Source organism: Acanthochromis polyacanthus, chromosome 2 (genome assembly GCF_021347895.1).
Source record: "Acanthochromis polyacanthus isolate Apoly-LR-REF ecotype Palm Island chromosome 2, KAUST_Apoly_ChrSc, whole genome shotgun sequence".
NCBI lineage: Eukaryota > Metazoa > Chordata > Actinopteri > Pomacentridae > Acanthochromis > Acanthochromis polyacanthus.
The window spans coordinates 11,353,592-11,380,468 of record NC_067114.1 but is presented as its reverse complement, the minus strand read 5'-3'; the positions used below and the strand labels follow the sequence as shown (position 1 = coordinate 11,380,468).

General features: G+C 38.4%; 2 protein-coding genes across 6 annotated transcripts; one reads left to right on the top strand and one right to left on the bottom strand.

Annotated features, from left to right (window-relative positions):
• Positions 1 to 2,857: 2,857 nt before the first annotated feature.
• bmal1b (basic helix-loop-helix ARNT like 1b) lies at positions 2,858 to 13,565 on the top strand. The gene is made up of 12 exons (XM_022212711.2): positions 2,858 to 2,932; positions 3,063 to 3,216; positions 4,448 to 4,486; positions 4,570 to 4,727; positions 4,811 to 4,893; positions 7,907 to 7,999; positions 8,161 to 8,278; positions 8,399 to 8,524; positions 8,645 to 8,888; positions 9,073 to 9,179; positions 9,436 to 9,586; positions 11,098 to 13,565. The coding sequence occupies exons 2-12, from the start codon at positions 3,107 to 3,109 to the stop codon at positions 11,108 to 11,110; spliced, it is 1,242 nt and encodes a 413-aa protein (XP_022068403.1). The 5' UTR covers positions 2,858 to 2,932; positions 3,063 to 3,106; the 3' UTR covers positions 11,111 to 13,565.
• btbd10b (BTB (POZ) domain containing 10b) lies at positions 13,063 to 21,125 on the bottom strand. Of its 5 annotated transcripts, none has more exons than XM_022212706.2 (9): positions 21,023 to 21,125; positions 20,379 to 20,526; positions 18,680 to 18,876; positions 17,896 to 18,211; positions 17,604 to 17,706; positions 16,683 to 16,803; positions 15,348 to 15,545; positions 15,137 to 15,247; positions 13,063 to 14,110 (listed from the first exon to the last, which is right to left on the bottom strand). In XM_022212706.2, the coding sequence occupies exons 2-9, from the start codon at positions 20,477 to 20,479 to the stop codon at positions 13,779 to 13,781; spliced, it is 1,479 nt and encodes a 492-aa protein (XP_022068398.1). In that variant the 5' UTR covers positions 20,480 to 20,526; positions 21,023 to 21,125; the 3' UTR covers positions 13,063 to 13,778. The 5 variants fall into 5 exon arrangements, with proteins under 5 accessions (XP_022068398.1, XP_051795991.1, XP_022068397.1 ...); XM_051940031.1 differs by having other exon boundaries at positions 18,680 to 18,873; positions 21,023 to 21,098; XM_022212705.2 differs by having other exon boundaries at positions 20,956 to 21,036.
• Positions 21,126 to 26,877: the final 5,752 nt, after the last annotated feature.

Sequence of the window (26,877 nt, the reverse complement as noted above, 5' to 3'; positions counted from 1 at the left end):
AAAGGGGCGAGAAAAGGCCAAAATCCAATCAGTTCCTTTTACATTGCTTCTGAATCTACTGCTAATATATATGTGTGTATATATATATATATATGTGTGTGTTCAGTTCAAGGCTTCATTTGACCAACCCACTAAAAAGTGGGTTTTTCTGTCTAAAATAAATCTGAAGTTTGGCCTCATCTGCATCAATAACCGCTTTGATGTTAACACTGATGCCACCCAAGATGTTCTCTTCAAAACCAAACACAAGGGAGAGTTTGGGGTTTGAAGCATCTGCTAAATCAATTAAATGTAACACTACAAGACTGTTACATCTGCTTCATTTGACCACACAAAGTCTGTCTAGTCAGAGTCAGGAGACCCAGACGTATGAGAGACCAGTACTAGGACGGAGTCTAAACTCAAAGACTGATGTGTGAACTGGACTAATATTGAACCTGCTGAAGTCTGACTCTGAAACTGCAACTGTGTGAGAATTTTATTTTGTTTGATCCATTTGTAAAGATGACTGTTCTTTAATAAAGCAAAGTAAAACAACACAACACTGACAGCCACTGACCTCAGTCTCTACGTTTATTTCTTTTCCAGATTTTTTTCACTTCTAAATTCTTGTATTACACATTTAAACATGATTTATTTATTGCTGAATTGTTCCTATGTGTGTTGGATGACGAATCCCAATCAAATACTCTTAGACTGAGCAACTCTGACATGTTTTCAGAACAAGCAGCTGCTGTAACACTCCAGATATTGGTGATAATAATAGGGGCTATAAATGTCTGTTTTGGAGTCAGGATGAACTTTTGATTGTTGTTTTGAGGGTATTAAAATATTATTTATACATCTACAAAATTTGGCTTGACCACTGAAGATGAAGAACATCAGAGTTTTTCTGCCCGATTGTCACTGCAGAAGTACAAAATAAAAAATGACAAAGGGATTAACAGAGCAAAACAGGTTTGACACACACACAAAAAAATAAATCTGTCATCTTCAAATATCAAACTCAAAGACAAATCAGATGCTTATAAATGACTTACTTGCATTATTTCAGTTTAGGTGACATCTCAGATTTGCAAAAGGAAATGTTACTAGAAACCAAAACATCTATTAGTCTCTCTGTCACCATTCTAAAACAAACCTATTCGTCTTACTTCTACTTAGATTAGTTACTCAAATTTGACTCATAATTTTCAAAATAAATGACGGACAAATCACAATTTAGGGCTGCACAGTAGAGTAGTGATTAGCACTTTCACCTTGCAGCAAGAACATCCCCGGTTCAAATCCTGGCCTGGGATCTTTCTGCATGGAGTTTGCATGTTCTCCCTGTGCATGCATGGGTTTTCTCCGGGTACTCCGGATTCCTCCCACAGTCCAAAAATATGCCGAGGTTAATTGATTACTCTAAATTGCCCGTAGGTGTGAATGTGAGCATGATTGTTTGTCTATAGCCCTGCGACAGACTGGCGACCTGTCCAGGGTGTCCCCTGCCTTCGCCCGAGTCAGCTGGGATAGGCTCCAGCACCCCCTGCGACCCTAGTGAGGATAAAGCGGTGTATAGAGAATGGATGGATGGATGGATGGAAATCACAATTCAAACTTGTTTGTTGTGCTCTACTGCCAGCATGTGGTGGGAGAAGGTGATGGTCCAGAAGTCTGATCTCTTTTCCTGTTGTCATATGCCAGCAGTACGTGGCCACTTTCATTTTAAAGCTAGATTTATTTTTATCGGCTTTTCACTTTCTGCAATTTATAGTTGGTTCTTCTCTTCTATTTTCTGTTTCATAGCAACAGAGCTATTGCAAGAAAAGCATCAATCATTACTGCTTTATGCTGCTGCTACAAACAATAATGATGTTTGGTTATGTTTAGTCATAGCTAACGAAGCTCTAACTAGCCTCTCTGATTCTTATAAAAACACTAAGATAGATTTTTTGCCAAAGATCAGTGAAGAAGCAAAGAGAGTCATTCTTTTTGGCCCTAAATTCAGCATTTAAATATCATCAAAATGATCAAAGTACTTTATTATTTGAGATTTTTCTTAGGCTGTGGTAACTTGGCTGAAAGGATTTTAGTAAATTGTGTCAAATTCAGTTCAGATGCAGCATCATAAAATCTAATTATGAAAATTAGAACATATTTAAATGACACTTTAGTTTAATGTGATGAGACATGTTATATAATAGAAATAATTCAAACCAGTCTAATAACAGTGGCATTAAAAACAGGGATTATGATGTTTGGTAATTTGAGGACGTTGTGCTGAAAACTGGAATAAAGCTTTTGTCCTTCAAGCCAACAAAAAGCTCACATTACCGACTTTGATAACGTCAAAAGAGGTGTGCGATTACTGCCACCATCTGCTCTCTCTCTTCAGCTTTTATGTGCAGGCTGAAGTTGCACCATCTCTCTATTTTTGGATTCCTTTATAAGACACCTGAGAATATCACAAGTTTTTAGATCCGTTTTTTTTTTTTTTGCTCGGACAGAACAAGTTTAGAAGTGTGCGAGTGAATAGTTGAAGACGAGAAACTTGGCGAACTTGTCATCTGAGCCACAAAACAGGAGTCTGTTATGTGATTATCTCAGATGAGGGTTTTTTTAAAAAAAAAAAAACAGGAACAGTTACATGAGATCCTGTTGATCAAATACAATGTGTGTTATGTGGAGCTGATTCTAATCTTCACTTATACTTAACCTGAGTCTTCAGTCAAATGTAAACACATCCACTTCAGTCATGTTATTTAGCCAGTTATCTGATCAGCGCTTACAAAGTTAAGCTTCAATTAGATAACTGAGGTTCAGTTTCCTCTTATATATAAATCACATCCAGGTCTGAGCAGCTTTGTTCAGATGTGCATTCTGTCTGTGCAGCTGCTGAATGAGATGAGTGGAGAACCGCAGTAAGAACGTCCTGCTCTCACATGCTGTAAGTACCATCTAATCATGCTGCTTTTTAAGACTAATTTGTACATTTAATTCATATGCTCAGTTGTTTTGTCACTGGGAGAAGTCAAAAACTGATCCAATAATAACTGTATTTCATGCAATATCATCAGTACTTCCCCAGAATTGTCTCCACATGGACCTGACAGATTAAAGTATGGACATTTCATCTATGTCCTCTCAATCCAACGACCTGATCGACAGCTCCACTGCCACAACCAGCAGGAAGTTCTCCTGCAAAAGGAAAGCAAACTCCACCGAATACCTGTGAGTAAATCTACGGACTCAGCTCTGCAATAGCAATATCAGTAAACAGCTGGCCAGGATTTTTTCGGTCAACAATATTTCTCTTAAAATGAAGATTTAGACTGACCTGTCAAAAGGCCGTATTGCCTTTATGCTATTTTGTCCAAACCTGTCTGATATTTGTGACAAATGCTCTCAGGCACCAGCAGACTTGACTCATATGCTCTGGTTGTGCTCGATTCTCAGGGAATACTGGAGATCCTTTTTTGACTTTATATCCAAGGTACTGGAACTGCACCTGGTTTCTTAACCCCACATCCCCAAGGAGGGTATTAAACTGCTAAACAACGAATCTCTTTTGCCTTCTTATTTGCTCATCATTGTATTCTCCTTTGATAGAAAAATTGATCATCTCCTTCAAACTTCTCTTCTGGACCTAATGTCATTTCTGAAGTTAGAAAAAAACATAATTTGGTGTCCGTGGCTCATCTGAAAAATTTTACAAACACTGGAACATAAAGAGCCAGGTTCTGCTCAAGGTTTTTTTCCCTGTTAAAAGGGTGTTTTCCTTGCCACTGTCGCCTTGGGGCTTGCTCTGGGGGTCAGGCATATGAGTTCTGTAAAGCATCTTGAGACATTTTGACTGTAATTGGGGCTATATAAATAAATTGAATTGAATTGATAACCTCTCATCTCGGAACGTTGCAGTCCATTCCATGAGACTGGGGTCCCAGAAACATAACCAACAGATGCAAACAGGTTCAGAATTACATGCTGGGTGACTGTGCAGATCGTAGTAGTGATAGTGGTAGTAGCCTGGAGGTGTGCTTGTTTTTCTTTCCTATCTGTAAAAATATGAATCTGTAACAATCTAATCTGTGCATTGTGCTAGATTATGTTGAATTTTGCAGATTAATGAATAAAATTCGGTTTTAAAAAAAGGAGACTTAAGATTGTGACATTAAATTCATGTATGCTTGTCTAGCAAAGTTTACACTGTATTAACAAAACCCCAGCAGAGGGCACAATGAAACCTGGATCCTGAATCACAGTTGTAAAAAAAGAAGTCAGTATTGTTAGAAAATAAAAAAAATACAGTTCATCCTCTTAATCTAAATTTGTTATATAAAAAAGGTTGATTTTATTTATGTATTGTCAATGTTCACCTCTTTTTCATTTTATTTGGTGTGAACTGTAAATCAAAACACTATTTGTTATTTAGCTATTCTAATTTAGTTATTTTTGTCTACAGGGACTGTGATGACCAGCAGGGCTGTCATAAGGATGTGAGGTAACCACAGCTGCTCCTGTTTTCATGTGATAGTGTTGAAACAGGAATGAAAACCAGAGTATCTCCTTGTTGTCTTGCTGCAGGAGGACTCATAGTCAGTCAGAGAAGAGACGTAGGGACAAGATGAACAGCTTCATTTATGAGATGGCATCATTAGTACCCACATGCAAATCTAAATCAGGCAAACTGGACAAACTCTCAGTGTTGCGGATGGTGGTCCAGCACATGAAGACATTACAAGGTGAGAGACTGGAATTTTTCACACTCAGTAACTGAGGATGATTCGTATTTTGAGAACTGACTCACAGTTTGTCTCCGTCTCAGGCTCTGCTGTCAATTGTTGCACAGAAGTTCATCGCAAACCTGCTTTCTTATCAGACGAGCAGCTCAAACACCTAATACTGAGGGTACGTGGTTGTACTTTAAGCAAAATTATGCAATGCACAGTGTACATTAGTGAGAGTGTAGCATTAACATGTAAAACTTTACAGCATTTGTGAGTTTTTTCAAATCAAGTTGTGCTACAAAACAAACCTTTATATACTGTGACAGCAGGGCCATTCCTGAATTGGAGGACATTTTACATCCCACCCATTAAATTTTAAATAATCCATGTACAAAATAGCACCCTTACAATTTGACTTCTTTGAATTGATATTATAGAACAGCAACAAAATCTTGCATTTATTTAACTTGATGATTAAAAGAAGTAGCTGGTGTCTCCTGCATTGTGTGAATGCAGTAGATTTTATCTGACTATTGCTTTGCCCACAGATACATCCTAACAGCATCACTCATGTTCTTCCATTCATGGTGCTCAGTTAAATGAGCAGGAAAGCTGACCCATGACTGATGAAAGACAGCCACATAATTAAGTCACTATCTGTAGTGTGTTTGTCATAGTCAGAGTAATTTAATGGCTACATTAAGAACCATCACTGAATGATTCTGAAGATGTGTGCTTGGGCAGTGTAGTGCTCTTAACAACCCTGTTCTTCTAGAAATGACTAATTAATCTGCAACAGCAAATATATTTCAAAGCAAATGTAGTGCATCTTCTGTCAGCATAATGAGGAAATAAACCCATTTGTTAAAAAGTGATGATTCGGAATATATTAGTGTTTGTTTTCCAACAAAATATCCACCAGCAGAACCACACCCATTGACCCTGAATACAGCATTTTGTTTGGAAGTTTGGTAAGTTTAATGATGACAATGTTTCTCTCTCAGGAAAAAGGAGGATTAAGGTGAGAGGAAGCAGATGGAGGAATTACAGGCCTTTGATTTTTTTCATTTATTTATTTTTTGAAGCTTTAAAGTCTTTATCACTGGATTTTAAACCCTGCAAATAAATTTAGAAGTGAAAAGTCCCAGCTTATATTAGTGTGTATTTTCAATTATTAAAGTAGGATTGATGTCATTGATTATATTTGACTCACAGATTATACCTTTAAAGCTGCAAATTAGTGTGATTTAAATAGAAAATGAATCAGATCACCACAGTGAATGTAAAGGGGCTTTTCATGCTGACGAACAATCAACTTAACTATCACTCAGCTCTGCAGCTCACCTCAGTACTCCAGAGTGTTTCAGACTCCTTCAGCTGTTGTAGTTAAATGCCGCATAATCTTTTTGTTTTTCTTTGCTCTTACTGCTTTCAAACAAATGTTTTCCATTGCTGCAGACATTAAAAAAGGTCTTTAAATCTATGTAAATGTTCACTATAAAAAGCTGATGTCTGGAGTTCGTTTCCAGTTTGCCGTACTGCCTCCAAGTGTCCAAAACTCACTTAATACAGGTTTGAAGTGTTCTGGAGGTTAGCCAGTGAGGATGAAAAGGATTATGAGACTTCAGACATTTAGAGCCAGCACCTAAACTAATGCAGTGTCTGTATCAAAACTGTGGAGGTAAAAAGAGAGCTGAACTGTGAAGTCTAATCTCAAAAGCGGGCTATTTGAAGTGCTAAGCTGTGAGATATGAGCTGTGTTTCTTGACCAGAGGTATGAGATGTGACTTTAGCTGATTTCTAAGGTCATCGCTGGGCATGTTGGAAGTATTAAAGGATTATATTTCTGTGCATGCACAGGAATGTCCTGGCACTGCTTTAAGAAAAAAGGAACATTATATACACTATATTGCCAAAAGTATTCACTCACCTGCCTTGACTCGCATATGAATGTAAGTGACGTCCCATTCCTAATCCATAGGGTTCAGTACGACATCGGTCCACCCTTTGCAGCTACAACAGCTTCAACTCTTCTGGGAAGGCTGTCCACAAGGTTTAGGAGTGTGTTCATAGGAATTTTTGACCATTCTTCCAGAAGTGCATTTGTGAGGTCACACACTGATGTTGGACCAGAAGGACTGACTCCCAGTCTCCGCTCTAATTCATCCCAAAGGTGTTATATCGGGTTGAGGTCAGGATTCTGTGCAGGCCAGTCAAGTTCATCCACGCCAGACTCTGTCATCCATGTATTTATGGACCTTGCTTTGTGCACAGTCATGTTGGAAGAGGAAGGGGCCAGCTCCAAACTGTTCCCACAAAGTTGGGAGCATGGATTTGTCCAAAATGTCTTGGTATGCTGAAGCATTCAGAGTTCATTTCACTAAAACTAAGGGGTCAAGCCTAGCTCCTGAAAGTGCTTTACACCACTGCATCCTACGCTTTGCATTGCACTTGGTGACGTATGGCTTGGATGCAGCTGCTCGGCCATGGAAACCCATTCCATGAAGCTCTCTGCTGATGCACTGTTCTTGAGCTAATCTGAAGGCCACATGAAGTTTGAAGGTCTGTAGCGATTGACTGCAGAAAATTGGCCACCTCTTGGCACTATGCGCCTCAGCATCCGCTGACCCCGCTCCATCAGTTTACGTGGCCGACCACTTGGTAGCTGAGTTGCTGTCGTTCACACACACTTCCACTTTCTTAGAATACAGCTGACAGTTGACTGTGAAATATTTAGGAGCGAGGAAATGTCATAACTGGATTTGTTGCACAGGTGGCATCCTATCACAGTTCCACACTGGAATTCACTGAGGTCCTGAGAGCGACCCATTCTTTGACAAATGTTTGTAAAAGCAGTCTGCATGCCTAGGTGCTTGATTTGATACACCTGTGGCCATGGAAGTGATTGGAACACCTGATTCTGATTATTTGGATGGGTGAGTGAATACTTCTGGCAATATAGTGGATATATAAGACAAAATATGGTGTTGCTGTAACACTTTGAACCGAAGGCAGGCCACAAAATCAACTGATTGAGGGTAAAGGTGTATTTGCACCACAAATACAACAGTGTTTATGCCACCAAGAGCCTTTGGCCTGCATAGTTTTCTGATTTGACTGTGTCACTGCATAACTTATTGATTCTCTCCATCAAAAGTCTTTTTCTCTGTCTGATCCTCATCTATCTTTCAAAGGCAGCTGATGGCTTCCTGTTTGTTGTTGACTGTGAAAGAGGAAAAATACTGTTTGTTTCTGAATCAGTACACAAGATCCTACACTACAGTCAGGTAGGTGCTGCTCAGTATATGTTAAATAACAAGTGAAATCAGTTCTAAATCCTAACCCAGTGTGCTGCACATTTCGCCCTGTCAGCGTGCATTCTGAAAGTGACAGACAGTGTTTTATCTTGCTCCCTCACCTCTCCGGTGTTTCATCTGTTTATCTGCAGAATGAGCTGACTGGAAAAAGCCTCTTTGATTACCTGCACCCTAAAGACATCAGCAAAATCAAGGAGCAGCTGTCCTCAGCAGATACTGCACCGCAAGAGACTGATATCAGTGAAAAAAGTAATCTATATATGTGTGTTGTGTAATTGCTTTGGTGCTATTTTGACACTAGTAGGTGGTTTGTAAATTGTAATTCGCAGGCTTCCATCTCCACTCTTCTTTTAAATGTTTGTTTTTCAGGTGGTCTTTCACTGAAGGCAGACATCAGCCCAGGATCTTCAAGATTTTCTTCAGGGGTGAGACGCTCGTTTTTCTGCAGGATGAAGTGCAACAGAAATGCAGAAGATGAAACATTTTCCTCAACAGGTAGAAACCCTCACTTAGTAGCAGCTAATCTATTGTTCTCTGTGGACTAATGGATTAATTCTGCTCATTTATTACTATTAATTGTCATTATATAGTACATTTTGTTCCTTTTTCTTGCAGACCGTAAAAGTTTCCGCACCATCCACAGCACAGGTTACCTAAAAAACTGGCCCTCCGCTGTGGTGGATCTGGATGAAAACAGCGAGCCGGACAATGATGGATGTAACTTGAGCTGCCTGGTGGCTGTCGGTCGGTTACATCCTCACGCTGTTCTGCAGCTGCTGCAGAATCCCATCAAGATCAAACCCGTGGAGTTTGTTTCACGGCATGCTATTGATGGAAAATTTGTCTTTGTTGATCAAAGGTGAAAACATTTTACCACAGAAACTTGTGCCATGAAGATGTAATGACGTGTTAGAATTCTGTCTGCAAGTTTCAGATAGTGGCTCTTTATTTCTTGATTTGTTAAATTCTCCAACATCATAAAAAAAACCCTGTTAAAAGAAGAAAAATGACTTTCAAATGAATATTTTCTCTTTTCTTTTTAGGGCCACTGCCGTCTTGGCTTATCTTCCTCAGGAGCTGCTGGGAACATCGCTCTATGAATACCTTCATGAAGATGATATTGCTCATTTAGCAGAATGTCACAGGCAAGGTGTGCATCAAACCAGCATCTCAATAATTACACATATCTTCAACACGTGAGGATGTTTCAAAGACAAGGATTGCCATCTATGTGCACAGATAAGCATGTAGCAGTCTGCTCTGCTGGTATTACTGTACTTTGATGACATTTCTGTAGTAAAAAAGGAAAAATAAGTTTTAAAAAAAATGGTGCTGTAGCTCATTTTAACCATGGACAGTCCATCCATTAACTGTCCTTGTCCCCCTCTGCTGCTGTCGGCTGTAAGTGCTGCAGATGAGAGAGAAGATCAATACAAACTGCTACAAGTTAAAAATAAAAGACGGCTCATTCATCATTCTGAGGAGCTGCTGGTTCGGTTTTATGAATCCTTGGACCAAAGAGGTGGAGTGCATTGTCTCCACCAACACTGTAGTCAGGTAAGTAAAACTGAGCTTTTCTAGTTGAAGATATTAAATCAGGTTTTATCTGCCTCATGTTTGTTACTTTGCAGGTGCTAGGGTTATATTTTATGTCGCATTTTAATTAAGCAGATTGTTATCCAGACTCAGAAATCTTTTTAAATCATATATTGCAATACGTTTTAATTGTATTTTTTTGTATAAATGCAGATGTGTCAGGATCCATGCTAAGTTGTGCTTGAAGTAAATCTGTATATCAGCCTACTATCATGACTGCATTTACAACTATATTTGCTAATGAGCTCTAAACACCAGTTGAACCTAAAGGGTCATTAGTTTTGCACATCTTTGATCATAACCCAAAATATTTGATAACACAAAATATTGACACTAAATCAAGATAAGGAGATCACAATAGCTAAAATTCTTACTATTTATTATGTCTGGGAAACATGAATGTGTGCAACAAATTCAATAGTGGTTGTAGATCAAATCTAAGAGGTTCACTGAAATCAGTACAATACATTCTCTTGACCTGATATCTGCATCAAATTCTGTGCTAATGCATGTTCTGAATGTTGTGATTCTTTGAGAGTGAAAACTTTGACCTGCTGGAGACACTAAAGGAAAAAGACACAGGATCACAAAAGCCATTTAAATACAATGTGTGGGAACCATGAATACCTGTCATTTTTCAACTAGATATTGAAATGTATGACAGCTGAAGTGAAAAAATTGAACCGCTGGTGTCACAAAAGTTGCTCAAAAGAATTATCTAAGGACTTTTAACACATCATACATTAGATGGAAATCCATCAGATTATTTGTGAAATATTTCACTGTGAATGTCACAACAGTGCCAGAGGTAAAACCAGTGAACCATCACAGTAGGTGGAATTCATCCACTAAACCATAAACGTCTACATAAAGTCTCACATTTTTTTGACTAAATCAATGTGGTGCTAAGCTCCTTGCTAAGTTTTTTAAGTCATTGTTTAAACATGGGGCTGTTCAGTGGTTAGTTCAGTTAGTTCTGTAGCCTCACAGCTAGAAGATCCTTGGTTCACATCCCTGGGATCTTTCTGCATGGAGATTGCATCTTCTCCCTGGGCTTTCTACAGGTGCTCTGGCTTCCTCCCACAGTCCAAAAACATGCTGAGGTTAATTGGTGATTCTAAATTGCCCACAGGTGTGAATGTGAGTGTGCTTGTTTGTGGACTGAGACTACTGACCTAAGTCAGCTTGGATAGGCTCCAGTCAGCCCCACACTCCAAGACCCCCCACGACCCTAATGAGGATTAATCAGTGTATAGATAATGGATGAATGGATGTTTAAACACGTCCTCATTCACATATACGATATCTATGTGACACCAAGAATCAAAGTCTGACTGAAGAAGATTAAAAATGGAACAATCTGGTGCTAAATAAGATATAATAATTTAGCATAATGAATAAAAGACAGTCGGATGAGTTACCTTGAAAAATATCTCCAAAACTTAAAGAGACGTCTGTTTACTGACACCTAGTGAAAGGACATAGATTCACTGTGATCTCAGAGGGCCAGAGGGTGTTTGAGGATTCATCGATGGACCCTGCAACTGTGGAAAACCTGTTGGTGGAAAAAGCCAAGAATCTTTGTAGGGAGAAGGAATGAGCCAGCACAGCGCCAGACTGTTCAACAACATTGCAAGTCACAGAGCATGTTTTTAAAGCACTGGAAGATGCAGAAGAAGTTCTTCCTAAAGAGTCCGGGTCAGGTTTCTGTAGCGGCTGGGGTTATTAATCATGTTGCCTGTATGTTTGCTGTTCCTGGTTTACCATCAACATAAATCAAATGACAGAGGATAGCTGCTAACAGACCTGCAGCAAGGAAGGAAGACGAAGATACTCCATCAAAATGTAAATGCTACCCCTCACTATGACATTCATATCCAGCAGAATGTTTCTACCATTTAACCCCCTCCAAGTGTCCTGCTATACCCCAACTGTGTAAATAAATGAACAAGGTAATGTTTATAATGTGTGTACATTTGAAAGTTTTTAACGCACTGCTCCAAGACTTTCAGTAAAAAGACAAAAATAGTGTCTTATTTTCAATGTGGGTCCTGTTCATATTTCTGACCTACTACCACATGCATCAGTTTGCACTTTGAGGTCCTCAGGCAGACTTTTCTGTCTGTTCCGGAAGCTGAAAACTAAAGCAGACAGCATTTAAGTCAGGATCCTGAGGCTCAGGAATGAAGTCGGCTGAGTCAATGATCTCTCTTGACTGTCTTCTTAAGGTTTACTGTTATTGAAGAGCATTTTCTGACTTCAAGTTTTTGTCTTTTATTTCTCTCAATAATGTATTTTCCCTTTTGTAACACTGTATTAGGTTATAGATTGATGTGCTGTGTTTTTTCTATCTTTTAAATTGTGATTTTATCAGTTTTACTTTGCCGTCTTGTGAATTCCTTTGTAATGTGGATTTTGAAAAGTAGTCTGAAAATGTTTTAGCAATAAATTCATTTGAAATGAAAGTGAATAAAATTATATAAAAACTACTTAAAATTTTACTTATTAACCACGCCTGATGTGTACGTCAGCGGGCTTACTGCATTCGCTTCGGTATCTGGCTGGCTGGGTAAGGGTGTGTGTGTGTGTGTGTGTGTGTGTGTGTGTGTGTGTGTGTGTGTGTGTGTGTGTGTGTGTGTGTGTGTGTGTGTGTGTGTACTTGTTTCTGCTATACCGGTGGGGACTTTGACCTGACTATTTGCTATAAAGGTGGGGACTCGTCTCACCGTGGGGACCTAAAATGAGGTCCCCACGGGTGGCAACACCGTTTTCTTGGCCATATTGTTGTTAATAAAAAATGTAAAAGTGCAAAAACGTTTGTTTAGGGTTAGGCATTGATTTGGTGATGGTTAAGGTTAGGGTTAGGGTAAGGGTTAGGAGTTAGATATGAATGGGAGTCAATGGTAAGTCCCCACCGGTATAGAAAAACAAACGTGTGTGTGTGTGTGTGTGTCCGTTCATGGGCGTGGTTCTGCCATCCACTGAGGGCTCGTCTAGTTTTTAGTGATGCGATCAGATGACAGTTGTAGTTTATATTTCCACCGAGGTAAATGCAAAACAGCATCATATACAAGAAACTTTTCAAAGAATAACTCAAATGTACTTCTTATTTTAGCATTAGATCAGGCTAGAAGGGTTTCCAGTGTCAAGGAAAACGTCACGAGGAAGTTTGAGCGGCTTGATCTAGTTCTGCATAATTTAATAAAGGCAGACATTTCAAGATGTATCACTGCTGCTGTATCACTTTAGCTTTTAAATCTGTACAAAAAATAATGATCCTCCACGAGTTAGGATGTCTCTTTAAAAGGCAGGTTACCGTTTGTCTACTCCTGGTTAGTCTTATAAAGCTCTTAAAAGCTGTATGTGTCTTTTTGAAATCATGGACTTGTCTGAATAATCCCTGTCCTGGATCATTCCTGCATTAATTATACAGAAAGTGTTTACTTTTGTCTTTATTTCATTTTATATTTCATTTTTAAACAACAATTTCAAGCTTTGCACAAAAAGATTCTGACCACAACAGCCTGTGCTCTGCTGAATATCTTGGCTGCGGGAGAAGCATAACATCACATATCAGATCCAGCCAATGACTACATATCCCATTACAAGATTCAAAGACATCTGAGAGAGTTCAACTGGAGATCATGACACTAAGTGGTGATAACTGATTTTCTCCATTACCGGAAAGTCGCATTTTCTCCGTAGCGAGTCTTGTGTTCTTTCCACCAAAGCACATTTAGTAGTTAGGCCACCCAGGAGATCAAAATCAATCAAAATTATCAGTGAAATAAAACTTATGAGAAAACAGTGACAACACAAGAGTGCTCAGCCAAACCCATCAAATTACAATAACATTGTAAATAATAATGTTAATACTATGTGTTTTGCAGATTTTTTTTCAAACAAAAATAAATTCCTTTGGTCAAGTAAAAAAACAAAATGGAAACAATAGTGAACTCTTCTTTTCACCAGTCTTGTGTTCCTCATGTTTCTTTTTCTACAGTCATCCAGGTTCTTGAGGCTCTAAGGCTGCAAAGGAGGTGTCAAGGCAATATGGTAATGGTGCCCCTGGCGCTCCATGCTGCAGCATGCTGGGAGGAGGACTAGAAGAATGGGAGAGGGGCAGAGGCATTGAAAGAGGACCAGTGTGTCCTCAGACAGCAGGTGAAGGTGCATCAGGATCAGGCTCATTGCTGTAGTTGTTGCTGTAGTGATTCCCACTAGGTGGGTGATTAGGTAGGATGTCCAGTTCATCAACCTGGGGGCCGGGGTGCATCACCACCAGCTGGTCTTGGGGGATGTCTGCCGCTGCTGCTGCCAGGTTGGTGATGGACTTAGATTTAACACACTGGAAGTCCACGTGGCGGCTTTTACCCTCCTCCTTTTCCCAGGACATGCGGATGAAGGGCCTCTGGACGTAGTTGTAAATGACCTCTGGACGACCTCCTGGTCGTTTTTTGACTTTCTCTTTATATGTGGGGTAACCTGTTGACATGGGGAGGACAGAACTTTTAGCTCAGTTCATGGTAACTTCTGTTCAGCAATGCAGAACACAACATTTCAATGGTGGGTTTAGATAACCTCAACCTGTAGGTGAAGTGATCTACCACTTGTTCAGAGGAAGCTCTGGTATACCTCCACTATGACAAGGGTTGTCTTACAAAGCATTTTTTTAAAAAACATTTTTTCTTGATTAAATTTGACAGGTTTAGAATTAAATAAATCTCATACTGAATCTTTTTTCTTACTTTCATATCAAAGAGCAGCTTAAAAATATTCCGGTTGTCCTGATCTAAACAAGAAAGTATGTCAATGCGCAAAACTGTCTTTACTTTGTCGTCTACAACTGGTATATTCATCTAGTATAGTCTTACATGTGCACGTTAACTCAGAGAACCAAATGTTGAACTGATTGACCTCATGTGCTTCACTTTTTTTTAATACTATCCATCATCAAATTGCTAAAATCAATCACCTGATAGAGATGGACTTCATATGATCAGTCAACATTTCATTTTGCATCTTGGTAAACATTACTCCAAGGATAATATATAAACGTTGGGCTGATGACTGTCGATATAGGCATGTCTTTTGTCTACCGATTACCCAATGTGCAATTTGTAAATACTTCTAGTGGGCTGCTGAACTCAGTATTTAAATGCTTTTTTTGTCAGTCACCCAACAAATTATTAATTCATTGTTCCCACTACTCATTAGAGAAGCCAGTTCAGACATTATCACATTTAATTCACCTTTCCAATCAGACAATATCAAAATCTGTACCAGAGTAGTGTTTTTCCTTTTCCACCGTGTTTTCTGGTTGATAGCTGTCTGATGAGCCTTAGTGTAGGATTATTCACTGACAATATACACTCGATATTACTGCTTTCTATTTCAAATGTTTAGCTGTCAATTACTCAAAACAGGAAACTGAAGAATTTCACTCAAGCTTAACAGCACCGAAGAGAAGTTAAAAACCATCATTGTTCTTTACTGAGAAACTGAACTTACCTTCAATGCCCAGTCGTATTTTCTTCAATCCTCTCTCCTTTAATACTGATTTGGCAACATCTCGGTTCTCGATATACTTGAAAAATCTGTACAGTTTTGTGCTGTAAATGACTGTAAGGAGAATGAAAACAACATTATTTATCCCATTTTGAGATTCTGTATTATACAAAGACCTGACTGCATTCTGTGTTATGCATTAGTGGATACTCACTCTGTGAGTACTCCTCTCCCATTTGTGGCGGGTATTCTTCATCCCAGTCCACCACATCATCATCAGTTAGAACTACAATGTGACATTCCCTCTCTCCACTCTGAGCACTAGCCACCATCAAAGGTAGAACCATTTCCTCGAGGTAAAACTCAAACTGACGCCGAGCTCCATCATTGGACAGCTCATGCATCAGGGCACCTGATGAGAGAAGAGAAGGATGTATCAGACAAAGCGAGTCCACTTACAGCAGCACTCTGAAGGGTCCAATATGAGTTAAATTGAGCAAAGCTTCAAGAAGCAAACACAAATGTAAGTAAGCAAATCAAGAGACTGCCAAGAGGGCAGAAAGCAAAAACCAAAACAAAGGGTGGCTATACTTTGAAGAATCTAAAAGTATCACTTATTTCATGCTTTTTGTTTACTACATAACTCCATATGTGGTTATTCATAGTTTTGATGCCTTCAGTGAGAATCCACAATGTACAGAGTCATGACACATAGACAAAACATTAAATGAGAAGGTGTGTCGAAACTTTTGAATGGTAGTTTATATCTGACACTTTATTCCAGCAAATAACTTGTGTTCACAAAAGTCATAGCCTTGCCTCCATTTCAGCAGCATTTTAGTACCACCTTACTAAAGCACTGGTGTAATGTAGTGAGAGCTCTGAGGAACAAATGCAGTTTGAGTCCTGTCCAAACACTGCAGTCATTACAGTTTCAGGCACTCTCCTTCCACAGAGAAGGCAATAAAAGCTATAAAAACCCACCAGCAGTCACTAAAAAACTGAAATAACACCCAAAAACAATATGTTCCCTAAGAGTTGTGTTTAGAAGGAAAGATGCCAGACACTTCCAATACATGAATGAGCTCAATCACTGTATCTTAGGAATAAGAGGTGTAAGACTTTAAAAAGCTATTTCTGGGTGGAATCCATGCTCAAAACTGTATTAAAATACCAAACTAATACATAGACAAAAAAAAAACAGCCATTTGAATGACATGTTAATTTGGTTAAGTGTTCACCTTTAATTTGATAGACAATTAATCAAAAGTAAGAACTTCACAACATGGAAAACACTGGGCTGTGCTACTTTTTTGTATGTCTTAATAAGCAAAAAAAAAAATTAAAGGAAAAAAATGTAAATCAGCAATATTAATAGAGGTTGGTGAATATGACCTCAATTAGCTGGAAGACATATTTTATGTCCTTTATGTGAAGTTACAGAAGGTGAAAGTGACAAGGAAGCACTGCTCTGTTGTCGACTTGGACTCAAACTGCCACCTTTAATATGTAACACTAACAGCTTCAGCACCCCAGGGAAAATACTCACTAAGGTCTCTGCATTTGATGGTGCTGTAGTCAAAGGAGATGCATAGATAGTCACATGCCTCCCGCAACTCAGGGATAGAGATTCCATCAGGACAGCGGATTATCCCAGATTTGTAGTAATCCTGGCAATTAGACAGAAATCACAAAGAAGGCAGTCATTTCAAACATTCTATTAATCCCGTAACTTACAACATAAAATGTACATTAATAAAATCCAAAGCTTGAACTACATTTTAAATATAAAACTATAAAAAGAACTCTGTAACAGTATCTTGCTTTGGTTGGGTTTTTTTTTTCATCTAGTGAAAGATTTGCTTACAAAAGTCACAAAACGTATTCATTGCCAAGTCTGTTAAACTGTTACAAGATGCGCTCTCAGTAGGCCACAGGTAGCACTCGGTTAGGCAGAAAACAAGATGCAAATGTTAACCGTTTAAGTCCTCTATGTATGTAGGACAGTACATGTTAAGCAATGAATAAAGAAATCAGATCATTTAGATTTCTTCAATTTAGCTGTATACATTTCATACACTTGTCAAAATGCACAAGTGTTTCTCAAAGGGTGTATGTACCAAGGCAGCTGCTGTCTATTTGTAATGGTAGCTGAAGGTTTCTTTTTCAGACTTGTGATACATTTCAGAGGAGTCTGACAGTAAAATGTCACTTCAAACACTTTTTCAAAGATGTCACAGAGAGCAGTTTCTCAGTAAACTGTACATCACCCACTCACTGTATCACAAAGTAAGTTACATTTTCCTCCATACAGTCTACTAATAGTTTTAACAAATACCATCAGTTTTTCATGTCGCGTTTTTTAGATATTACAAGAGGTGCTTGTGGTCCGGCTGAAATACACTGTATTTAATCTTTTACTCTACCATCATTTTTTTCAAAAAGGAGAAATTGTTAAAGAGAGACTGACCAGAATTGCTCTGAAAACTGTTGAGCTAATGCCCTCGGCCACCTCATACTCTCCCTTTTCATTGGGGCGTGTAAAATTGTGTTCCCTTCCAGATCCAAACATTCTGAAATAAAGAAGCTTTGGTTAATTCTTTCAATCAAAGAAACAAGAAATTCAAAATGTCAAAACTCATCGATATCTACATCTATACAAACACCAAGTTAATTTACTCTTTACAAATGAATAAAACAATTTCAGTACTTTTATTGTGGCTATAATGACACAGAATGATGAAGATCAGAATGTACTGTACCTGCCCAACATGGTATTGGGTTGTGCCGTGAAGATGGAAGGATCGACTACAAAGCGTGTGTTGTCAACAATCAGAGTGACTCTCTCCGAGGTCCTAATGTTTCGATTTCCAACAGTGGCACTTGCGCCTCCTTCCTTCGGATTCTCATAGACAAAAACCATTTCTCCGACTCCCAAGCTTTTGAAGGTGCCTTCAGTACTGGACAAGCTGCTGTTCCGACTGCTCACCACCCCACTGCTGCTGGAGCCACTGGGTGAGACTCTCTGAGGTCGTGGACTACTGGGCCTCGATGACGGGCCACCATCTCGTTCACGGTCTACACACAGACGAGCAGAACAATGACTCACCAAAGAGAGTTTCTCTTTTAACTTAGGACACAAATGACAGAACGAACATCCCATCAAAAACAAGTATATTGATGCTTGATTTATATTATTATTTGCATATAATTTGGAGGTTTTCAAGAAACATTCTTCAGCAAACAGATTTTATTCATAGCATCCATTTAAGTAAATCCAGTATCTAGGTCATCTAATCTAAAAGAACCAGACTGGAAAGAGCCTTGCATCTGGACAGTCAAACTACAAAAGGTCTTGCTTTGAAGAGAAGCAGGTGAACAAGTATTGTCTTGATCCGTTCACAGCCAAAAACAGCAGAGATATAAACCATGTCTGAGCTCAAAGTTGATAAATGCAGTCAGCTGCTTTCAACAGTAGCTGCCAAGAGCTACAGAAGTCTAACATGACTTCCATATAAGCCCTCTATTCTTTCCATGTATACTCACCACTGTTGTGTTGGCGGGTGGGTGAAGTGACGTTGCGGATGCAGGGAGTGAGCTGGCCTTCTCTCTCATGTGAAGAGTCCCTGGAGCGATCGCTGGAGCGGCGGCGGTCACGTGAGCGGTCACAGCCCCCACTGGCACCATGCAGGCTCATCTTCCTCTGTTCTGCCTCCACTCGAGATGCTCGGGCCTGACTGCTGCTTTTGAAGACAAACGCATTAAAATGTCTCCTCCTCAGGGCCAGAGGATATTTTAAATTTATAGTTGTGAAGCTATTAAGATACACCGATAACCCATCTGCTAGAACATGGGACATATTTCATCTTAACAGGGTTTTCACACAGTTTGACTTCATCATCTGGTTAACACACAACTATTCTTAAAAGCAAGGAGAGTGCAAAACATTATTAAAATGTAGAGCACATTCGCTCCAACAACCTTGTATAAGAGGCCTTACAAACATATGTAACAACTAGACCTGCCACCTTCTGCAAGCCTCTAACCACAATGACACACATACTTTCAGTGCTGCCAGTTCCTTTTGCCATATGACGCAGACTTAGAAAAAGAGCTTTGAGAGAGTTCTTATGTGATGTAAGTGAACCGTCTGAACACACTTATGGAAGGAAGTACATGAAGACAGAACATTACGCTAAAGAATATGCTATGGAGAACTATGCGACTCCTGATTTTTGAAAGATCAGATCTGCTTACTGACAGAAAAAAATCTGCACACAAATTCATATAAAGATGAAAAGCTGAGATGACGGTATTAATGCAGGAAAATAATGTTCAGTCACACACATCCACTGACCCTCACAGGTACAACCAAAGTCCAAGAACAAAAACAGACGTCTTTATGCCTCCAGCCTACTCTTTTCTGTCATCCTTTTTCTTCTTTGTATATATCTGAAATGCAACAGGAATGAAGGACAGCGTTGCATAGTACAAGCTAGATTAGGGTTACTACATTAGATAATAGGAGTGGAGAGAAATGCTTTCCATAATCAAACCTAACTTTAAAACTTAGGACCACACATTCATTGCTGGCTACTACTGAATACATTTAATCAATTAATAGGTTTTAAAAATGACTCTCCTATTGAGGAAAGCAGCATCTTGATCAGTGCTGTATATAAATAAGGTAAATAAGTAACATGATGTGTCTTTAGCTACTAGTGAATTAAGTGTCTGTTTTCCAAATATTACAAATATCTCAAAAAACAGTCTTGCTGATCGAGTTTCAACATCACCAACGGTATCCATAGCTATTAGGAGGATATTTACTTTGGTAGAAACTATTTGGAAAAGTCTTGATCACTGACAAATAGATGTCTCATTGTGCACATTGCACTACCCTGTTGAGTTTCATTATAGTACAGGATCATCTATTGTTTGCTTTAAAATCAATATGAACCACATTTTTTGCTATACACAAAGGTTCCACTTAGACTTCACAGCAGCCAGGGTCCATGTACAACATACATAGAATTTATGTGATACACAGAAACAGACACTGCGTCTTTCTGAACCGATAAATTTGAGCTTTGAGCAACACCTAATACGTATTACTATTCCCCACTTATTATTTTACAGTTCAAGCAAGAAATGTATGAAAGCCCAGTTTCTCTGACAACGGATGGGATTAAATAATCTAGTATGAACTTCCCTTGGAGGCCTCACAGATTTTCATCTGGCTCACCTCGAATGCTTGCAGAGTTTGCGAGGTCGGCTCGTTGCTTTTCGCTCCCAGTTTTCGGTGTCACTGGAGTTACTGTCATATGACTGCAGACGTGCTGCCATCACCCATACAGGGGGGAGTCCGGTCTGGATCTTTCCCCGTTCATAATCTGGTCAACAGTTAATAGCGAAATCAACAAGTCAGTTCGATTCCTTGACCAGCCATTAGCAAAGCACGGGCTATCTGTTGTACATTAACAGCGAACTGCATCACTGACTTCACGTGTGCTGACAACTTGGACGTAAACGAAGCTCAACGACCACGGTCATGATTAAATGTCTGCCTGCCCATTAATAATCTCAGAACATAACACTGTCAACGTTGCTGTCAGACTGAGTCAGCCTACGATTAAGCTATATACTTTGCTATGTTAGCATACCTAGCTAGCTAATATTAGCTCGCTTTGCTAGCGGGACTGTCAAACAGCATTAACATAAAATTACGACACGGCGACGGGGCTACTGAAGTTACCCCAACAGTACTGACACACACCCTTTCATATTCCAGTGACATATGGCAAAAACGTGAAAATAGCTACCTAGCTGGCTACGTTTTCCGTTGAGGTATAATCCAGCTAACCAACCATCTCCTTTCAAAACACTCACCCAGCTGACGTGCGACGTGACGACCGTTAAAGGATGGACGTGCTGACGCACACAAAGCTAGAAAATACAATCGCTGGTAAACTTCATATTTACATCAGCTTTATCTGAAAGGTGAACTGAATTTGAAAATAAAATTTATGTGAAAGCGACTGACTTGCTATCACCAACCTTTAGATGGATTGTACTTCTTCCTAAAAAGGGAATAAAGAATAAAGAGCGATGACTGTGGTCTCAGAAATCTCGCGATATGTTGCATGTGCGAGAAGTGTTTTTTTACGTGCTTTATTTAAAATGTACAAACGTAAAGGGTGCAGCATCAGCGTAAAACCAATACAGATATATTTTAAAACGACAGCCATATAGAAAAAGTAAAAAAATTGAGGACAGAATTTTGCTTAAAATTACAAACGTTGATTAGATTTATAATGAAAAACTACCTTTATATAGGATCTAGGAAAATAACATAATCTGTAAGGTAAGGCTCATTATGGGAAAAAAAAGAAAGATAAAATAGAAATAAAGGAAGACAAAAGGAGGGAAATGTAATCAAATTTAATTGAAAAACAATACAAAAAAGTTAAAGAAAGCATACTCATAAGGAATTCAAGAAAATCCTGGATTTGTTTTCATGTGTATTTTTGTAGCGTTGTAACTTTAGCTCTAAATTAGTCAACATTATTAATTATGAATAATTAATAATACTATAGGGTCCTAGCCTTAGTACTTTAATGAGTTACATTAATCTTTCTAATTAATAATGCTGCATGGTTTGGCTCTTATTCATTATAGTAAGGTATAGCTGTGTTTCAGTACTTAAATTACTCAGGTAAATTCCCACCATAAACAACAATGCAGGTTCTTAACCTCAATATTTAAATGTGCTGGGTTAATTTGTACTGCCAGTCGTATTTTTATACTTAAGAGCACTCCATGACTATAAATAACAGTGACTTGACTTGATTTGACTTATGGTTATTGAGATGTTTTTCTAAGTATTATTAAAAATAAATCAAGCAACATCTTACCAAAACTTTGTTCTGAAAGAACAAGCCAAAGGAAAAATAGCACTATTTTTGAGAGTTCTCTCCAGGCATCAATTCACACTGATATTATTCCTCTAAGTTAGCTTCTTTTCATAATTTTTAGGGTCAGTCACTCTCACAGTTTCTGTTAAGATCACAGAAGACAAAAATAGTTTGTTTTTTTTTAAACAAAGAACATAAAAGATGAAATTAAACTGGAAGAAAATAGAAAGTGCTTAATTCTAACCAGGTTATTTAGAGCATGGTTTCATGCTCCTGTCACACTACAGACACAGAAATAATCTGATTAATAAATAATATAAAATCAGGTTTATTTGTAAGTAGCCCAGGATGGGGAATGACAGACATAATAATTCCTGTATTAGACTCATCGAATCCGCAGTATCTATATTTCAAAGACTCAGTGAAAGGGTTATTGGTTCATGGCAGGGTAGCTTGTGGATAAATCAGGTCAAGCCTTTAAAACAACCTAGAAGGACATAACAGTACCAGTGTGAGATGACGGGCAGAACAGGATAAACTCTCCAGGGAATCTATACAGCATATAGAAAGGAGACTACATGAGATGCTGCAGGATCCTAAATAGCAGATTTAAAGCCCCATCCTCTGGAAACTAGTTCTGAGACATTTAAAATGACACTGCAACAGTAAAGAGAGAGAAAAAAGCCAAGCTAATTAAATTGTGCCTACCGTAGCTGCGTCATACCTTGCAGTGGAGACATTGTTTCTCATAAGACAGTGAGAATAAATGAAGACAGATGGCCTCATAAGAGTTTGTTTAGGAGAGATAGAAAGAGGCAGAGAAAACTCAATCTAAGTATTTCTAGAGATGCAAAACAGCCTGTTTGTTAAGATCTGATAACAAATCAATATAGTAGGCTGAAGTACTGAATGAGGCAATATGTGTTGCCAAGGATAACATCATGGATTTAGTCAATTCAGTCTCGGTGAGTTGATCTGAGGTTAAATTACCCCCAGAGAGAATGAATAATGCATGTAATACATCACAATTTAGACATCATTGATCAAATCAGTGGCTAAATTTACCAAGGAATATAGAAAGACATCAAGTAAAATATAATACATGATCTTTAGCAGCCAAGATGGAAACAAAAAGGATAGAAAACAAGTTTATCGAATCACTGTGCTTCTGCTGTAACACAGTAAGTTCTTTGTTTTTTTAATCCTTCATTACCATTTTAGCTTACATAGCCATATTAAACAGCAATTGATTTAGTAAACTGGATGAAATGTTACAGATGACTAAATAAAGCAGATTTATTATCAGTATACAGAGTAAAAGTTATTACATAAAGAATAGCTTTAAAAAAAAATACAGAAAGTCTTTTGTGTAATGAAGGGCAAGATAACGGAAGCCAGAAAGTGCAGGATCCTCGTTGAGCTTTTGTAGGTTGAACAGCTAACAGTGCAGGGAATAAAAATGGTCTGATTTTACAAAAATGGTCTGATTTTACATGATTATCAGCAAAGGTTGACGTGATTAAGTTCACAGACATTTGGGGGTGTGGTTTTTTTAGTGGCACTTCAGTCAAATTTGCAATAGAAAGTTATAATCATAGTAAAAATCAGAAGTAGAAGGAATCGCAATCTCAATGTCACTTGATATCTCTGTGAAAGTACAGGCAAAAAACAATATCATGCCAGTCAAAATAGAATTCAAACAAATCATATCTATCTATAGTAACTACATAAGAAGATGCCTATGATGCGCAGTGAAGATACACAGGCAGAACATATAAGACTAGCTGCTTTATTGGTCCTTTGGTCTCTACTTGCACAATGAATATGCAGGAGACAACATTTCTTTTAAATACGGAGGCATATATTGAGTAAGGGTTTATGGTTACATTAAAAATTTTCTTTCTCATACAGTCTGAGATACTAACTTTAATAACTGTAATGCTATTGGCAAATTAGCAAAAGAATGTAAACAAATTCATGAAATTATAAAAATATTCAAATATTTATCATTCAAGCAAGAGATGAAGAGCGAAAAAAACAGCATTACAGCAAAAAATTAAAAAAACAAATAAATAAAAGCATAAATAAATAAATTAATTAAAAACAATAAGTTATTAAAAACAAAAAAAGACAAGCAAAGAAAACAATGGTGGCTACAAAAAAGTTTGTGTGAGGCTGTTTGTTTGGTAATAAATATGGGACTGTACAAAAGTTGTATTCACCTATTGTTTAAGTTTGGTCCAAAAGCATAATTTGAAAAAAGGTTTTTAATGTTTCCCGATTGTCCATGTTGTGGTTTGGAGCTGGCAACAATTATTTCCTTTAATTTTTCCTGAAGCCAGTCTTGTCTTTCTCCCACTTGTTTGTGCTCCCGAACGTTGTGCATCAGCTGTACTTCACTGATGGTTCTCTTTCTGCAGAGATAGAAAAATACCACAGTTCACTCAACTAAGAATTCCATTATGAATGAATAATTTTTAATAATTATTCATGATTAATAATTCATTTTTAGCCCAAAGATGACATTTCCTAACATGAAGCCCTGAAATAAAAACAGATTTTACCTCAGTGGTTTAGCCTCTATGTGGAAACTGGTGAGGAAGATAATCAGCACCAATGTTTGCAAGTATCTCAGTGAAAACATGTTGAGTAGCTGAAACAACAACAAAAAAAACAAACTATTGGTTACAAAACTTATTTTGTTGCCTGTAAAAAGGCCCCAACATTCGTTCTATTATCAAATTCAACTGTAGAATGATATATTCAAATATTTATCCACTGTCATGTCATTCTTACCAGGTTTTCTGTCCTTATATCCAGGAAAAAAATCTGGCAGGTTTGGTTGCAATAGAGCTGTATCAGTCTGAAAAAGAAGTCAAACTTGTTGATCAGTCTTTCGTGTGAAGACGACTCTCTCCTTTATATACGGCCTAGCCCTCCCCTGGTCATCAATGAGCCATTTTTACTGTTGATGTTGATGTCACTTTTCAAATGCATCAATTGCCACAGGCATCTGCATGACACCACCTCCACCACAATTCACTACTAACTCATCTTTCAACACCTCTGCAAAGGGCCCCATTTGTCACACCATTTTTGAACTTGTTCTACTTTCACCCTTCATGCTCAATAATGAAACTTTTGTTATGGCATATGTGTTCGTTGTATGTTGCACATTATTAAACAACTCTCTTTATTGGTCAGGATACCTCTAATTGGATAAGGCTCATGCAGCTGGACCCCAGTGAAAACACATACTCTTTGAAATGGCAATGACTGTCAAGGTTAATTTATTAGCAATGCAATTTATTTTATGGTTCATCTCATGCAAGCATCTAAAGGTCACAGAGAGGTGCAACTGGACCAGTCCTCAGGCAGAGAATCAAGGAGACCTATTCACTGCTGGTTAATAGTCACTTTCAACCAGAAAAGAGAAACCTCCTACTACTCCTTTGTGTGTAATGTTCATAGAGACAGGTAACTGATCTAAGACATCTTCTACACTTTCCAAATTTGCTGTCTCTGACCTCTGTAGAAGCTGTGAATGATGTTATCTTGCTTCAGCCACAGAGTTGTTACAGACTGGTCCTCATGATGAACTGATTATTCACAGTTTAATTAAAGCAACACATCAGTGAAATCTGTGCATATTTCACCACCTGCGATGCCTTTGGTAGCAGAAAATGAAGCTAAATTTGAATTTTTATGCATTTCGTCCTCTGAAAGAAATTTGCTCCACAGCAGTCCCTTCTGTAGCTTTACTCATGAGGTCAGTTATACTAAGATGGCTAGACACTGAAAAGCGTACAGTTAATTCATTTTGAACATGGAGCATCGCAGTTGTGCAACGTGTGCGTGGTGGATAACCTTGCCACAGTGTGACAAGGTGCATAAGGTAACCATGAAAGATGTTTTCTAAATGTGGCAAAGGAATGGCTATGCCATGACTGAAGGAATAGATGGACCTATATCTTTCTGTCATTTAAATTTACAGTGTAATGCTTTGTATTTGCAGTGTTCTTTAGCAATTTGGCAAATATTCAGACTTTCAGGCCTTATGATGTATAGTTTTCTGTGCCACATTGTGTATTTTTTTCATTATAACTGATAATAAAACACTTCAATTGTTATGATTTTTATAATGTGGCAGTAAGTAACCACATTCAAAGGTCATGAATAAGTTTAGCTGTAATGACAGGCTTCAGATTTTTGGAAGTTTTTCATATGCCATAAAAACCCAATTCAGTGTCAGAGATACTATTGAAGTGTGCATAATTGCTCTCTATCTTAGAAACATCTATCACAGAGATCTATGTCAGAAAGTATTAGAACAGTCCAGTACACCTGGCTCAGGCTACTCCTCCTCTAGGAGAAGCAGGAGGGAGGTACATGTAGGGCCATATAGATAACCTGTGTCTCTCTCAGCTCCCTCCACCTTGCACGTAAACAGCACTCAGCACCACCTATGGTTTCAACTAGGCTAGATTTTTGTACACTTGTAGTGTACTCAACCAAGTTGCTCTCATTACCTCATGTGGTCACAATGTGAGCCATGTAAGTTATGGTATGTGGCTGGTGTGCAAGAGGACTCGGCAGGGACTGATGGGAAGAACTGCACGTAAATCATTAACTTGGGTCACCCCCATGTCAAAAAGAACGCAATGCATCTATGACTCATCTCTTTGAACTATATATAAGTGTACTGGCTGGAAATAGCCTGCTTCTATACATGTTGGGGTTCTCGAAAAATTTTCATAGATCTTCAGAGGGTTACATTAACCGTCCTCTATACTGATTTGGTGTTTTGCCATACTTAACTTCTGTTCTGTG

Excerpts from the sequence above, each read along its gene's own strand:
- bmal1b (XM_022212711.2), top strand. The coding sequence starts at position 3,107 with ATGGACATTTCATCTATGTCCTCTCAATCCAACGACCTGATCGACAGC. Across the intron at positions 8,279-8,398 it reads GACTGATATCAGTGAAAAAA|GTGGTCTTTCACTGAAGGCA; the intron begins GTAATCTATATA and ends TTTGTTTTTCAG. Across the intron at positions 8,525-8,644 it reads TGAAACATTTTCCTCAACAG|ACCGTAAAAGTTTCCGCACC; the intron begins GTAGAAACCCTC and ends TTTTTCTTGCAG.
- btbd10b (XM_022212706.2), bottom strand. The coding sequence starts at position 20,479 with ATGGCAGCACGTCTGCAGTCATATGACAGTAACTCCAGTGACACCGAA. Across the intron at positions 17,707-17,895 it reads CCCAATACCATGTTGGGCAG|AATGTTTGGATCTGGAAGGG; the intron begins GTACAGTACATT and ends TCTTTATTTCAG. Across the intron at positions 16,804-17,603 it reads CAGTTTTCAGAGCAATTCTG|GATTACTACAAATCTGGGAT; the intron begins GTCAGTCTCTCT and ends TCTAATTGCCAG.